This window comes from Notothenia rossii (genome assembly GCF_949606895.1).
Source record: "Notothenia rossii genome assembly, chromosome: 9".
In the NCBI taxonomy this organism is placed as follows: Eukaryota; Metazoa; Chordata; class Actinopteri; order Perciformes; family Nototheniidae; genus Notothenia; species Notothenia rossii.
Window position 1 is genome coordinate 56,980,648 of NC_136907.1, and position 16,871 is coordinate 56,997,518.

Below are 16,871 nucleotides of genomic sequence, written 5' to 3' on the forward strand. Positions count from 1 at the left end.
ACTTAACTTAACCCTGCCACTAGACCGTGACAGGCAGAGATGGGAGGGGGGAGAGAGGGGGAGGGAGAGGTGGAGGAGGGCAGATTTTTGTGAGGACATGAGAAGGATGAGCGTTCTATCTCATTGGCTGATTTTTTAACCCTTTACATGCCCTGGCAGGGTAAAAACGCAAAGTAAAAGGACAGAACATTGGTCAAAGCCACCTGCAGAAGCCCCACCCACACAATTTGATTGACATGTGGACTGTGGAAAGTCTAGCAATGAGATCCAAGAGTAATGACTGCTTAGCACTCAAATTGGGAACAAGATTCAATAAGAATATGTTTGTCATCCATTAACATCACTCTAATCCATCTTCCCTTTTTTAGAATGTTTATTTTTCTACACTTATCTTTTTTTAAGCTACAACTATTTAGTCTACTCCCTCCCCTCGTAGAAACAACACACGTGACATTAGCTCTGCGGAGAAAAATAAAGAAGAAACAGAGTGGAGGCAATGCCAAAAAAAGAACAGAAGAGGAGGATGAAGAGGAGGCCTCTCGTGGTGTGTTTTAACAGCTGTGTGTGATGCACTCTGTTAAATGTTGATGGGAATACGAGAAATAGGTTACCGGGCAAGTTGTAAAGTCTTGGATTGTGACTATTTCTCAACAAGACTTTGTCGGTTTAGGTCAAGGCAGGCGTTTTATGTCATGTGATTTGACTAAAACCAATTAAAAGTAAGCAAATGATGTGTAAAGCTACCTGTCCATGATGGGCCGTCTTCAGAATTCCTTTGCTTTTATGTCAGTCCGGCAGATGGGATGTGCATTTCAGCTCCCCATGTCACCATCCTCCCTCTTTCCTACATTTGTTTTCCTTATTGCTTTTATCCTTTCTTTTATCTCCTTCCTCATACCTTCCCTTCTCTCTGTACTGAGAGATGTTGGTTTATTTGCTTTCCCTTCCAGGCATTGCTGTTTCTTTTTGTAGTTTTAAATGCGTCTTCCTGTAGATGTTTGAATCTTACTTTTTTTTTTGTATTTAGTGTATTTCTTATTTGTGTGTGGAGAAAGGAAGATGAGGAAGCTGGGTTAGGCATTCAGGGTCAGGTTCACAGTAAATCTCTCAGCCTTGTGAATGTGGAGAGCAGAGAGAATGTAAACAAACAGACTACAGCTGTCACACACTCATGAGGAGGGACAACGTGAAGAGAGTTAGAGGCAGAGAAAAAACAAAGATGATGGAACGTGTACCAACACACAAAGCTTCACATTGACACGTCGCGCAAAAACATCAAATCCCCTCCTCAAACAAACAAGTGCATTACGAAGGCTGGGGTGTGGTGGGGGGGGTGTCATTCGTCAACATTCCCATTAATTCCAATCACACATCCAATAATTCCATTCTCTCTTCCACTGTAAATGCACAAAAACCCTCCTCGGCTTTATTCCTGTGCTTAACCCTTATACAGTAAATGCTAATAGCTTTTACAAGGATATGACATGCCCAGTCCTCTTAAGGCATGATGGGGCCTTGATGTGCAGGTTTAGCAGCTGACAGGTTAGCAGGTTTAGTTAACAGCCAACGTGCCTGCCGGTGCAGAGGGGGGATTTTGGAGGGCTTAGCTCAGAGTAGGCCACTGTTTCTCGGAGTGGCAGGCTTGACAGAACTGCATGCAGGGAAGTTATCATTTTAGTTTTAGTGTGAAGAAGAAGGGATCACCTTCACACCTGGGATTATCCAGCATGAAAGATGATTGGATTGAAATAGGATAGAATTAAAGTACATTTACAAGATGTTAATGGGTGCAAGAAAGGTGAAAAAGTAGCGGTGTTAAGAATCTGCATTACATTCAAAATATGGTCACTTAAATCCTTAAGGACTTTTTTCTACACTAAGCAGTTCTTCTGTTAGCCTGAAATGGAGTTGCAGCGAAGGTGTTAAAGAAACAAATCAACACAAAATCAAAATTACAAACATACCACCTGTAATGCTATTTTAATGCTATCTCAGAAAGACAATTGCTAACTAATTGCTTGTTGTAGTTTGGTACAAACAAATAGTTCCTTAACATATTACACACTTCACAACGGGGTCAGTGGATTATTTTGAACCACGTCATGACTTCTGGGAAATGACGTTGCCATTCAAGTTTTCCAAATGTAGTTTTGGGCCCTTTGAGCAAACAAGACTGCCTTCTAGTTCCATTATACTCCAGATAAGTACAACTACGGCCCTATATCTTCAAAACTCACTCCAAAACAATCTACATGTATAGCACAAGACAGATTTTGGTGTTAACTGTCCCTTTGAGGCCCTGTTACATTCCATACTGGAAAGTGGACATGCAGCAAGTTCTGTTTCTAAGTGAAAGGCAACATCATCTGTTTGCTCTTAGCTATAATCAGAAGCACATGTAATTCATTTAGTAGAGAGATATCAGCATTTTAATGACAGCTATAAATTGAATCCATATAAATAATTAGAACATGATTAAGATACAGATGTATTGGCTGAAATGGCTCAAAGTCCATGAGTCAGACTTACTGACTCATCCTTGCACTGGATGGACCCTTGTGAGGTTAAAGAGTGTAACAAACTCAGGATATACTAAACAGATATTGAGAGTTCAGGTGTTTAAAACGTTTGGATTTAAATGTGTTTTATTTTTCTGCTTGCCGTTTAATTAACAAACTCCTACCAATATTTTTTATTATCTTACCACATAATCTCTGTATGACAAGGTATTATCCGGAGCAATATAAACCCTTTTTTTCACGGTGAGACTTTCGAGGGGTATGTGTGAAGCAGCACGAAGGCTGCTAGTTAGCTAGTGTGTGTGTGAAGCAGCGAGAGCACTGTTCTCATGGGATTGTACCAAAGTGTTGTTTGTTCTTTACGCCTCCACTGGATAGCCAAAACCAGTGAAGGAGAACCCATAATTCTTTGCTGTGAGCAGTGCCTCTGCACATCCAATTGCATTAGAAGCCTATGGTAGAGATGGAGGCTACTTGTGCCAAGATTTAACCTGATTAGATCCAGATCCAGCCGTTCCAAAAGACAGCACAGGAGCCCCGGACCCATCTCACATTCTATTTCTGTCCTGTCTTAGTGCTTGCAAATCTGTAGTGATAACATGGCACCAACCACACATCTATTAAGCTCCAGTGGCTTTTGCTTAAAGTTGCCATAAATGATAAAACACATATTTCAAATGGATGCGCAAAATGTTTTATATTAGCATCTAATGAGAATACAGTTGGATCTAATTCCTCAGCAATGTTGTCATTTCTTTCTTTGTCTTCTATCTTTGTTCTCGTCCCTTTCCATATTGCACTTCAGATGCTTCTTTGATATCTTTCTCATTCCTCCCCAGCCAGCTACCGGGTGTCATTTTCCCAATTTCCTTTTCTCCATTACTCCTTTCATCCCTCTCTTTCTCACCCTCTCAGTCTCTTCTGTGGTGGTCTTTTTATCGGATCAGTCTCAGGTCGTCGCCTCTGTCTCTCATGTGTTCCATCAAGGATGCAACCCTCGAACACACACACACACACACGCGCGTGCACGCACACGCACACGCACACACACACACACACACACACACACACACACACACACACACACACACACACACACACACACCTTCCAAAAGAGATGGAGGAGGAATGAAAGTAGGAATATGGTAGTTAAGACAAAAAAAGGAGAGGTTAAGTGAATTTAAGAAAGGAGTGACATAATGAAGAAGAATAAGAAAGATTTCCTTTTCTCTATTATACACGTCTCTGTACTTCTCTCCCAATTTGTCACTGAGATCCGATGCAGCTTGTTGACATGTGTAGGAAATGTTGGGGATCATGCTGAGAGCTGCTTGTGTGTCTGGAAGAGTGTTTGTGGGTTTGTGCTTGGAGCTCTTACAACCCCTCTCCCACCTCCCATTCATTACACGCACACACACGCACTACAACACACACTCATTCACAGGGCCTGCCAAGGTTTTGGGTATGTGGGTAAATCTTTTGGCAACAAGGCTGCCAGCGTGGAGCTATGATGAATGCTGATGGCAAAGAGCATGGCCGGTCTCTGAACCAGTCACTTTCACACACCCAAACACACACCCACACCCACACACACCCACACACACACACACACACACACACACACACACACACACACACACACACACACACACACACACACACACACACACACACACAAACACTAATCAGATTCCCAGTGCGTGAGGGCCAAATGGCATCCTTCCACTGGTGAATGCTAATGTGACCAGTGGAGCTTGTGGGCTTGTGAAACAAGTATAGGGGGAGCCAGGAGAGATGATGACAAGAGAACATAGATGGGATTGTTTATTGGCGTGTGTGATGCTAGTGTGTCAACATTTGCATTCTTTTACAAATTGCGGGAACTTGTACTTTGGTTTTAATTTGAGAGTTAGAATTACATTTGGCTGTGTCTGTGTCTGTGTGTGTATGTGTGTGTGTGTGTGTGTGTGTGTGTGTGTGTGTGTGTGTGTGTGTGTGTGTGTGTGTGTGTGTGTGTGTGTGTGTGTGTGTGTGTGTGTGTGTGTGTTTCAGTGCCTTGCTGTATGGGTTTGGGCATATGTTAGTTTAATTATTATCGTTTTCTATAGAACAACCCTATAATCTAGAGGTTTAAATTGTTGTTGGATGAGAACTGGAAGTGTTACATTATGTAACTAAAATAAAATGCATGATTGAAAAGGGATGTGTTAGACCCCTCATTTTACCAAATGTAAAACATATCACTTTGAATACAAGAACAATTTGGGGCTGATTTGTGTTTGCATTGAAGGAGACTTTCACAACAATAATGTGAAAGAATGGGAGTTGAGTGTTTCAATAATGTGTCTCTTCCAAGCTATTATGCCATAAAGATGGGTGACAAATATTTATGTAAGAAAAAACCCAATATAAACTTTGCCATTTACAACAAGCCTGGGAAACAGCCTAAAGCAGCTTCCTAGACTTTCGTAGTCTCTAAACTCTACTTGAGGGATGAACACCAATCGTCCAAAGCACATTCTCTCAATTTGTGTTTGGATAAACTTGGCAAAAGCAATGTTTAATATCTGGCTCCAAAATGATTGCAAAGACCATTTCATATGATTATGATTATGATTATTTAGTCATCACTTGCACCCAGTTCTGTTGTGTTTTTCCTGTCATTTGTCACCCATCTGTATGCACAGTTCAATGCGGTTCTAGTGTCCTTGAGTGCAATGTAAAACATTTACTCACAGCGTTCAATGCGGTCCTCAGGGCTGGAGGAGGTCTCTCGATCAGACAGGAGGCCTGACACAGCGAAGATCTTTTTCCCACTGTCCTCGACGGCTTTCAGGGCGCTGCTGGGAGAACTTCCAGGAGGAATCTGGGAGCCGCCAAAGTCGTACTCTTTCCCCTCTGCATCAGAGTACCGCAGGTGGGGTGAAGCATCTGGATCCAGGCAGCCTTTGAGGCGCTTGGCCGGGGTGAAAGCAGACTGATACGCGCTGGGCAATCCGTCCCGATCGTCTGGAGATGCAAAAGGCCTGAAGGCGCCAACGCCGCTGTGGTTCAGCATGCTGATTGGCGAGCAATCCAGGTTAGGCGGGGCAAACTGATGATGGAGGTGGAGGAGGGACGGAGGAAAATCTCTGTTGGGGAATCCCGGTGGGACTCCACCCTGGCGGTGGTACATTGATGCAAAAGTATAAGAACCATTGTTAAATGGCAAATGGACATCCTTGTCAACAGACACAGGGACGCCAAATGGACGTGGCTGCTGGCAGGGAATTGAGGCATCTCGAGAAGCTTCAGCAGTGGAGGCCAAGACCATGAGGGCCGGCGAGGCCAGGGGGTTGGGAAGGTAGGAGGAGCTCTCCATCTTGAAAGCTGCCCTGTGAAGATCCATGTTTGGACAGAATAAAGAGGTTGTATGGATTTTGGGGGAGGAGGAGATGATTCCTCCTCTCTAAATTTGATACAATGTCCAAGACCCTTGAAAAGGGTTTGAAGAATTAAGGGAATCTGGGTTGGAAACCTAAGGGAATCGGCTTTTTAAAGGTTAGGGCTCAGAAAAGAGCTGTTTGTACTAAAGAAATGTATTAGCTAAGAAATCAGCCAATCAGTGCTTGTTAACTTGAATTAAATTCATTTCTCTTCAGTGAAGCTAAAGTGAGTTAATCTGTCTCCAGCCAAATGCACTTGAGCTTAGTTCAGTCCAGATCATTCCGTGCCAGGTAGGTGCCGTTGGGTAAAGTCCTTTACACGCTTCACAGTTTGGACGACATCAGTCCTGATTATAAATACAATAATTTGTCAAGATAATGTTCTTCCTCCCAGGTAATATGAAGTAAAGGCCTCCCACTTGAAACGTTTGTTGGACGTGTTACTCAAGCCGGATGGTCGAAGGGGGGGTGGACATCCGTAGGTCCTCAAAGCTGGTTCTTCATCTTCATGTGGTCGCCAAACTGAGGGGACACAAAACACAAAGATTAGTTTCATTTTCAGAGAGCTGCTTTGTTGTTTAGGATTCAAGGGTTTTTCAAAATCACAAAGACCGTAAAGCTGCCGTTTGGGAGATTCTCTCTTTACAGATTACTTGAGATTTCAGCATTTAAAGGTGGGGTAGGTACATTTGAGAAACCGGCTCGAGATACACTTTTGGTTATATTCCATGGAATGCTCTTAACATCCCGATAGCAATGAATATCTGAAGTGCTTTGACAAAAGATCCATTAAACCATGTCATCTGTGGAAGCCGTAGTACTGCAAAAAGCACGACCAATCATTTTAGCCGGCCCGGCTAAAATAACTGGATGGCCTACCTGCCTGTCAGCCTTCCATCTGTGCACAAACTTTTCTCGTGCCCTCATTGGTCATGTGCGCGTTCGTGTGTGTTGGAGGACGGGAGTAGCAGATTTCTTCTGGCTGTGTCTTCTCAAATTCTAGCGCAATCGAGCTGGTTTCTCCAAAATTACCTACCCCACCTTTAAAATATATTTTCTGTGCAGACCAAAATTGCCTAAATTTAGCTCAGCCAAAATAGTAATTATAATCACTATTGACACCCTTTCAGGTTCAACTTAGACCGCCTTGTCTTTTCTTAATGATAGGTGCTTTCAGAGACAAGAGGCATGCTTTTTCAACTGATAGATATCAATGCCTTGACCTCAATCTGTTTGTAGTGGGAAGAGCGGAGTGGAAAATGCGTCTGGTAGCCAGGGATTGAAGTTAAAACCTTTGGGGACGCAGTGTTCTTAAGGGGTCACTGTTGTTGAAGCCACAAATTCAGATCCTCTTGGGAAAAAGTGTCCTCCAGTTGACACTGTTCATGAAATCCTGTAAATCCCTGCCCTTTGACAAAAAGCCAAGAACTGTTTGAAAACCCCAAACTTCTCTCACTTTCCCCTCCCCTTTTCCTCCTGCTCTTTAAAAAACCTCCCCAAACTGTTTCCACATCACATCTTTCCATTCCGATCTCTACAGCCCTCCACGTCTCATCTCTTCCCAAATGTCCTCTCCTCGTCCTCCATCCTCCTAATCTTCTCCTCCTCTCCTCTCCATCCTCATCTCCTCCTCTCATCTCCTTAGCGCTATCTCTCCTTCCTTCCTTTCTTCCTTCCTTCCTTCCTTCCTTCCTTCCTTCCTTCCTTCCTCCCTCCCTCCCTCCCTCCCTCCCTCCTCCATCTCAGATCTTGGTCTAAGCCGCTTAGTCCTACCATCTCCCAGGATCTTACTGGACCAGAACCACTTGTCTTAAGATAAGGACACACATGCATGTACACACATTTCACCCACACACACATCTGATAAAAAGCCATGTGGCTGGATGTTCAGCTTGACACCAGAGCCGGTGTCGAGCTATACTCGATGCTACCCCCCTATCTCTTTATCAAACCACTTTTAATTCCCCAATTTTTATCAGTCCTCCGTTTATTTTAACATCTCTCCTGTCAATCTCTTCTCCTCTCATCCCTCCATCTCTCCCTCCCTTCCCCGTCTCCCCTGCTCTCTTCTCCCTCGGGTGATTCCGATGGGTGATATCATATCAGGCCTCTCCATCTGCCAGCCATGAGCCAGAGGAAATCTGACTGAGTGAATAAATTAGCCGTACTTGACCTCCCGACCCCCCCCAGCATCCGTGGCAACAGACTAGAATCTTCTCTCCCGGGGATTAGAGCGGAGTGTTCAATTGGCCGGTCGAAGGAACGCAGAGAGGCAGCCGATAAAACGACAAAATAACGTTTCAGAGATTTTTATCCCCAAAGGGCAATTTGAAGGTGGCTGGCACGTTAGGCGTCCAATATGTTAAAGATTTTGAGTAGGTGAAGATGTGCTTGTCATACATAAGTGATTGTGGGATTGTGTGCATCGTTCTGGATTTTAATAACAAAAATATGATCGGCTTACATGCAAATAGGTTATCATGAGTAATTGTACTTCATTTTATTAAATCAGATAACATTAAATGCCACTGCGTAAAATGTTGGTTATATTATCATAAAAGTCACCGCTGCCATCAGAAAAATTCAAGACCAATATAACTTGAAAGGTCAAACTCGAAGTCATGTGCACACGTACATAAACACTCAACAAACACAGTATCAAGTAGCGGGCCGCTCTGACACAAGCTTCAAAGCTATGTTGACGACCAGCCAACATCAAAGGAGAAACTTCCTGGGAAATGAAAGGAAAAAATCTTTTATAGCTATCAGCTGTCAACAACACTCATTCAAATCAATTTCCAAACCTGATCTGGGCTTTGGCACGCTCCCCCACCTCCCACACACACAAAGCAACAACTGCCAAGAGAGAGGGGAAAGGGCCCAGAGACAGAGAGAGATGGGGAGATGTGAGATGTTTTACATTACCGCAAATGTACAGTAGACTACTGTGGAGTGTTGAGAACGGCTTACGCTAACACGCGTCTGGTCTGGCCAGGAGTCACATTACCCGCCTCTCTTCCTCCTCTGCCTCATCAGCCTACCTACCGCAATCCATCCCAGAATTACAACCTTAAAAATGTAGCCATCAGAAAACTTTTCTTTTTCTTTCTCCCCCATCTCTTTCTCTGTCTATCAGTATCCTCCCTCTCCTCCTCACCCTCTCTTGAGCTTCCTCACTTTCTCTGCCGGCGTCCTCTCTCTGTTACCATTGTATATCAGATCACACTTTCTCCTGTATAACCTCTAAAGTAGGAGTGTGTCTGAGGTGTTGATAGCGAGGTAATACACTGATAAGTACCGGGATATTTCAATTTTATTATCATTACCCAGCAGGCCGAGGGGCGGCGAGTGAAGGGCCGCCAACGCAAAGCAGCCAATCCAATAAGAGGACACTCGATATTCCCTTACAGGCCAGAACTAGAGAGGAGAGGAAACAAGGAGGTGGAGAACAGAGGGTGAGGAAACAATAGGAAATAAGAGAAGAGGATAGGAAACAATCAGATGAGAATAGAGGAAACAAGAGGAGAAGCGAAGAGACAGGAAAGGAAACAAACAGAGGACATGAAGCAAAAAGAGCCAAAGGGAACAGGATGGGAAAAGAGAGAATCAAGGGACAAGAAAGATAAGGAGATGCAAGGAGAGGAAATAAGGAAAGGAGAGGAGAGAAGAGGGTGTGATATCAGAGCAAAGGGTACACATCTCATCTCCCTGGGTGATTGACACAAGCTGGCGTCCTTCTGGCCTTGTGTGCATATGTGAACACACACATACATGTGTGTGGGGGGGCCTGGTTAAACTGATACCGTGGAGCCTTTCAATTGTCTCGCTGTATTCTAGCTTTTCTATTTGCTTTTGTAAGGATGCTTTCACCTATGCAAAACATTATTCTGTGTGTCATTTCAACTACACTTGTGAAACGACAGCGTTAAAAGTGTCATACAGCTTCCAGAAGTAAGTGATGTTTCTCACCTTATCTCTAAAACAACAATCATAATTCCGGATGACATGCACCTATGCATGTCATCAATATACAAGCGCAATTACATCTAACGCACACACGCATAATGTCACTCGGTGCCACTTACAATCTCATTTGCCACCGAGGGATACCACCCACACATTGTCTGACACCGGGTATGCATTTTATAATAGAAAATGTCACAGGGGAACATTTACCACGCTGTCATAATTTGATTACAGTGTGCAAGAATGATACAGCTGTTGGCGCGATATTAAATACAAACAGCGAGGAGGGCTTTTCACGTCAAATCTGCACTTTAAGTGACAGTGTCATGCCAGTCTGCAAAATTGCAGTGTCAACAACAATGTGTTTTAACATCATTCTGAAAGGGAGTTTGACACGGGAAATATGAGCTACTGAGAGGGGGGCAGCGAGAGAAGTCACAGATTCTATGAGAAAATAATTTGTAAATGTGGTCATGAACGTTATTATTGTTCTTTAAGAATAATGATAGGATGTTATTTGCTTGTTGGAGAGCTCAGGGAAAGGATTTCCGGGGTTAAGGACGTTTTGATGGTGGTATTACGGATGCAAAACATCATATTAGGCGTCCCATGACAAGAAAGATGGTGGTGCTCCTAAGTAAAGTCCTGGATTCAGAAACATAGGATCAGAAAAGTGGAAGGGGAACAAAGGGATACAAATAACTACACTGGTGACAAAGAGTACTTGTTTTATCGAAGCCTTCCTTTTTTGTTGACTGGTCGGAATAAATATTGTTCTTGCATGGCTGCTTTGAGTGTGTAACCGACGCTTTGGCTGTGCCAACACGATGCTGAAACTTGTCAACTCGAGTTTTCCAGTTTGTCTGCTGAGTTTTGGAGAGGAACGAAAATGAATCCAATTTTGGATATAAAAATGTCTTGTCGACTGTGACTGGTGTGTGTGTGTGTGTGTGTGTGTGTTTGACTGTCGAGGCTGTCGGGAAGTAAAGCAGTCGAAGTTGATTTTTTCTCTTTTTTTTAATGGAGACATAGAGAAAGGAGTCAAAACCGCAGGCCTGTCTAAATGTCTGTGTGTGTGTGCACGTGTGTGAGAGTGTGGGCACACACTTCTCGGTCCATGGGTTTATATTTAGAGATTGTTGACAGGCGTGAAAGTGCCACTTTTACATTTTATGCCACTCTTAAATTCTCTCACACATCACTCATACATACCGGATAAGGTTTAGATAACTTTGAAACTAGAGTTACCTAAGTGCATTAAAAACCATGTTAATACATGATTCCCTAAAGAGATTTAGATAATAAGCAGAAATGTGAAGCTTGTAGTGTTAAAAAGAAAACTCTCCCAAGAACAAAATGTTCACAGCCAAAAAGGCCTGAACCTCCTGTAAAACATTATAGCTATTAAAGTTTACCCTCAGCCTCTGCAATGTTTTTACTCAACGATTTCTTACTCAACCCAGGTAGTTACAGAACTGTACTTTTTAACCACTCCAAAAAATCAACCACATAAACATTTATGGGAAACCATCAACGTCCTGGATCATCAACAGAGCAAGTTACATGAATGCAGTATTTGGATTATTAAATATCATTGGAAAAATGTATTATTGGAAAAAATAAATGTTCAATCTCAGCAGCCGCTATTGTAAAAGCACTAATCTTATGCAGCTCACATGCAGTTCATAACATAACATTGCCTCAAAAGACGTTGCTTAACATTTTTTACGAAAGAACAAAATAAATATATAGGAATATAACACTTTTTGTTCCACTGCATTTCACCAGCCAACTGACAATGAAAACACTGCTATTTAAAAACGATGCAGTTACATATTAAATATTAGCCGTCAGGACAGTCGGAGAGACAGAGAAATCAAACTCTCCGCAGTGTGTGCGTGTGTGCTTTTTGAGCATAAGAACCATGAGCTGACCCACACACAGGCCCACTCTGTATGCCAGACGGACTGCAGTGTGTGTGCGTCAGTCGGTGTGTTCGTGTCTGTGTGTGTTTGCTGATGTCCGATGCAACAGTCGATACTATTGAAATCTACTCATTCATGTCTGGCCATGAGGCAAAGCTCAAATGTCCTTGTGAATAAGAATCACAGCCATTTATCTCCCTCCTACTCCCCCTCTCCCCCTCTCGTATTATTTGTCCTTGTCTTAACTTTCAGCTGTAAAACCCTAATTTTGTTCCCAAATGCCTTCCAAATATCCAATCTCATCTTTCTCTCCTTTCTTTCGCCTCTCTCCGATATGAAATCTGTCACCAGGTTATTTGCTTCAGCCACACAGCTGCGGCATATCGGGAGAAATATGCATCGGCAGTGAAAAATATTACAAAGATTTGATATTATACAGACACACACATCATCCCGAGGTGGATAATGGCACTCGGGCAATATTCAGCAAAAAAATCAATAAGGATTGGACAAGCTTGCACGAATGACCGTGCAAGCTTTGTGCAGCAGTCAACTAACAACGAATATATTTTGTAGAATGTGTTACTTAACATACTTCATTTGTGTGCATGTTTTTTTTTAAAAAGATTAAAAGGACATCTTTCTTTCTCAGACTCTTTCCCTGTGACATTCATGCAATACTTCCTGGAGAAAAAGCAAGAGGATTTACTTCTCAAATAAGCCTTTGTGATTTCCGAGACAGAGTTATGGCCAGCAGACAAAAATCATTCTGGAAGTGGGCCCTGACCTGTGGCAGGGATTTCTATTCATGGCAGCACCAGCGAGGCCCAGTTCAGTGGGGCCAGCTAATTCCTGGTACAGACCAGGCTAAATGGGAAAAGCACACCATTCCATTGCTCGTATTTTTGGATCATGGGACAACCAAATCCCAGCATCTTTTGTTTCCCTGAAATGTCATTATATAGACTTAATTTGTATTATCTGGCTCACTTCAGGTACAGCAATATCGGCCTGTATTCTGGACATAGTATCATTCAGAATTTCACATATTTTATAATTCGAAAGACAGTTATGCCTCCTAAAGACTCTCAAAAATAACTATTTCTGATCACAGAAAGCAGCCCTAAATTACTTTATGTTGCTTAATATCTAACAAGAGAATACCCCAAGTTACAACTTGGAAGAAAACGTTTTTATGTGCTGCAATTAATCTGGATGCCTTGAGCTGCAACACTGAGCTAAATGGAAGCCAGAAAAGACACTAAAAAGCCGACAATATGCTCTTAAGCCTGAAATGTGTCCGTTTGTATCAAAGCCATAATACTTAATACCGTATTATACTTTTCATAGACAAGGCACGCACACACAAAAAACGTACAAGCCTGACAGATGACACCAGTGTGTCTCCGCTGACCGACAGGTGACGGAGCTATCTGTCCTGCAGGAGTGTGGTGTGTGTGTGTGTGTGTGTGTGTGTGTGTGTGTGTGTGTGTGTGTGTATGTGTGTGTGTGTGTGTGTGTGTGTGTGTGTGTGTGTGTGTGTGTGTGTGTGTGTGTGTGTGTGTGTGTGTGTGTGTGTGTGTGTGTGTGTGTGTGTGTGTGTGTGTGTGTGTGTGTGTGTGTGTGTGTGTGTGTGTGTGTGTGTGTGTGTGTGTGTGGCACCAGCCGCCCTGCTATGACTCTTTATTGCTGTGCTGTGCCGGCGTGTACAACAGCAGCCACTAATCTCACTGGCTGGCAGGCAGACAGGCGGCTGGCTGGCCGGTGTGTACTACAGGCTAGTGCAAGCCAATTAGCTCAAGTTTAACAAGGAAAAAGAAAAAACGGTTGCCAGGTACACTGCTTTCACTCACAGATTCCGCAGTAATAATCCTCTATTGTGGAGTTAATAACAATAATAAGAACAATGGGAAACATCTTTAATGCCTGTCGGGAAATGACGTGTCTAGCATTGAGGCCAAACGTCAGAGGATGCTCGACCAACAACTACATATTTTACCTCTCAAAAGGCTGATCTTACAGCGTGAATATCAAACTGCCCTGTGTGTGGTCATGCAGATGCATAAATGTGCGTGTGTGTGTGTGTGTGTGTGTGTGTGTTTATGCGTCGCTGGGTTAGATCAGGCTGCATGGATCAGTCTCCCGCCTGGATGCCCGGCTGGCTGCACGGGGTAAAATGATAAGTAGGCTACACAAATACTGCCTATCTGCAATCGATGGTTGCAAATGCACCAACAGTGTCTTCTGGGGAGGTGTGAGAGGAAAGGGGGAGGGAGGGGTGGAGATATTAGCTTATTTTCCAAGCAGGGAGCTTGTGATCTGGCTCACGGTGTAATTGACGATTCGAGGAGGGGAGGTGGGGGAAACCTGAGAGAGATATGATGTGGCAGCGGGGGGTAAAGGGGGATGGACGCAGAGAGAAAGAGACACAGAGCAATATGGAGAATAGAAAGTATCTGACATCCGACACAACTCCTCTCCCCCGCCATTAGGCTAATTCTTTGACTTTCTCTTGTTGCCGATCGCGTCTCCGACTGATATTTCCCCCTGTAACGGCATTACCAGTGGCTGCCTTCTCCAATGCAATCAAACCATTTAACACGGCGCTGCATCCCCTACTGTACATGGACTGATTTCCTTCCGATAGAAAACGACTGGACATGAGCTACTCCGCTTTCCTGTCATCAATAAAAGGAATAACTGGCTCTGCTTGCAAATTTGCAGTCAGGAGGATTCTTATCTGCTTTTTTTTGTAGGAAATAATCATGTCTTTAAGATCAATTAGGGAAATAAAGATGTTTGTTTTGAAGTCCATATATTTTCTAAAATATGACAAGAGAATAGGATGCTTCATATAATTGTATACTACTTGTTTTATCTGGTGAAATACGTAGAAATCTCGCTAATTCATATGTAAATGACTTTGAATAGTCAAAAAGTTAAGAAATGTCTAAATGTCTTCAAACAGTGACAAAAATAATGAAATGAATGCAGTCTAAATATTAGATGTGGAAGTAATGGTGTGTGAAAAATGTAACTTTTGTTGCAGGGCTAAAACAACAAATCAATCAGAATTGCCTCAAAACTCAATGTGCGTGGCGGACAGGCTGCAATTTCCATTGAGGGAATACAAGAAAAAAAACAGCATTTGGTTGGTTTGGATAAGCGAGACAGCCCTACAATATCCACCCATTAAATGATTGCGTCCGGCTCCTCGCACTCAATTACGGTGATTATAGCAGCGATAACGAGACAACAATGACAGAAAGTTTTTGGGGATGCAAACCGAGCAGCACGCGCGTCCTCTCCGAGGTGAGCCGCTCCCGAGTCTGCGCGTGTTCAAACACTTGTTATTTACCGGCGACGCGTTTATTTCAATTACCGTCTGCATGTCAAATTAGCTCTGCGTATGTAGTGTTTATTAGCACAACAAAATAATAAAGCACACGCAGAGGAAAGGGAGGGGTGGGGGGCAAATGTATAAAAAAAGGGGAGGGGGGGGGGGGGGGGGAGTTGCTTCTGCTTTTAATAAAGAATGAGGAATTAGTGCATATTGATAGGACTTAATAGACCGAGGGGGGTCATCAAACTCGCGACTGAGCGATCCATGGTTAATTTACTATCGGTGTCATGTTATGGGAGGGGGGAGAAGAGGGGGTGGGGGGTATAAGGCGCGCGACGTGACGCCTTAATATACTTTTCAAAAATGTTGAAAAGGCCCCAAATACATAATAGGAAATATACAGGAGGGAGAACAGGTGGAAACGGGAGAGGTTTTTTTTCATAGGAAGGTGACGGTAAATAAAACTTGCAACAGAAATCCTCTTCAACATTAAAACAAAACTTGTTTTAATTCTCTAATAAAACATCCTGATCTGATGAATAGGATTTTGAAGCTCCTCGCTAGCCACTTAATGATTATCTACGTGGCGATAAAAGCGAGAGTTAACTGGTTTCCTGATAATTAAGCAGGTGGGAGGATTTTCGTGAGTGTGTCTCCCGGACGTGGAGCTTCTTCGGAGCCAAATTAAAATAAACTTCTCTCCCTGCGGCCATCGATCCAGCAGAAGAGGTGTGAAATGGACATTAATTTTAGTTCACTTCTCGCTGCGCAAAGGAGGGGAGCATGGAGAGATCAATGGCGGGCAATAACAGCTGACTGCTGAGAGGGGGGGAGAGAGAGAAGGGGGAGGAAGTGGTGGAGGGGGTTGAATCGAAAACGCTGACAAATAAATCATCTTTTGCTACTTTAACTCCAACCACGACACTTTTCCCCCCCTCTTTACGCCTATACAGACTACTCCTTTGGGAAGGTTAGAGAAAGAGATGAGGCCTAAATGACGAAGTGAGGAAAACACAGACATGGGGTGAATTAATCAAATATAGAGGGTTGAATTGGTTGAGAAAACAAATGTGCATTATGCCTCGTTTGGTAGGCTATACTTGAATGTGTCAAACCATTACAAACATAATATTATAATTGAAAATGGGCATCCTTATTGTGATTTATATCTGTGTAATCCCAAGGCTCCAAATACATAATTAATAATACCGAACAGACTGTAACGCGAACGGAAAGCTCATATTTAAACATTCATAAAATCAAAAATTAGACTTCTACAACCTATCAAAGAAAAATATCAAGCTGTTCTAATCGCGTTTAAATGTGGAGATGAAACAAGCGGCGGCCTGTAAATCACTAACATAAAATAGATAAACTGAAAAAGTGTTGCATCACTCTAGATTACAGTAAAACCTCAAAACATGCTTAAATAAATCGAAATATAATCATGCGTATGAGGAAAAAATCAGGCTTGAATTTGTTTTAATTAATAATAAACAGCGTCCTATTTAAATGCTCGTTTAAATACATTTTAAGCAATGGGCCAGAAATCTATCCTTCAAATCCGATTTGTTATCATTAACATATCATTAAATACATAGCAACTAAATATCAATTTCAATTTATAAAACCGTGTGCAAAAATTACAAATATATATGAAATAAAGCTATACTCTGCATTACATGAATCATCT

The 16,871-nt window shown here is 42.7% G+C and overlaps 1 protein-coding gene across 11 annotated transcripts in view; it reads right to left on the reverse strand.

Annotated features, from left to right (window-relative positions):
• rnf220a (ring finger protein 220a) overlaps positions 1 to 16,871 on the reverse strand; it is a 294,921-nt gene that overhangs the window by 152,995 nt on the left and 125,055 nt on the right. For all 11 annotated transcript variants that reach the window (XM_079648068.1, XM_079648065.1, XM_079648067.1 and 8 more), the window contains one exon: positions 5,256 to 6,466. In XM_079648068.1, the coding sequence (XP_079504194.1) occupies positions 5,256 to 5,907 (652 nt within the window). In that variant the 5' untranslated portion in view covers positions 5,908 to 6,466. The remainder of the gene's footprint in view (positions 1 to 5,255; positions 6,467 to 16,871) is intronic.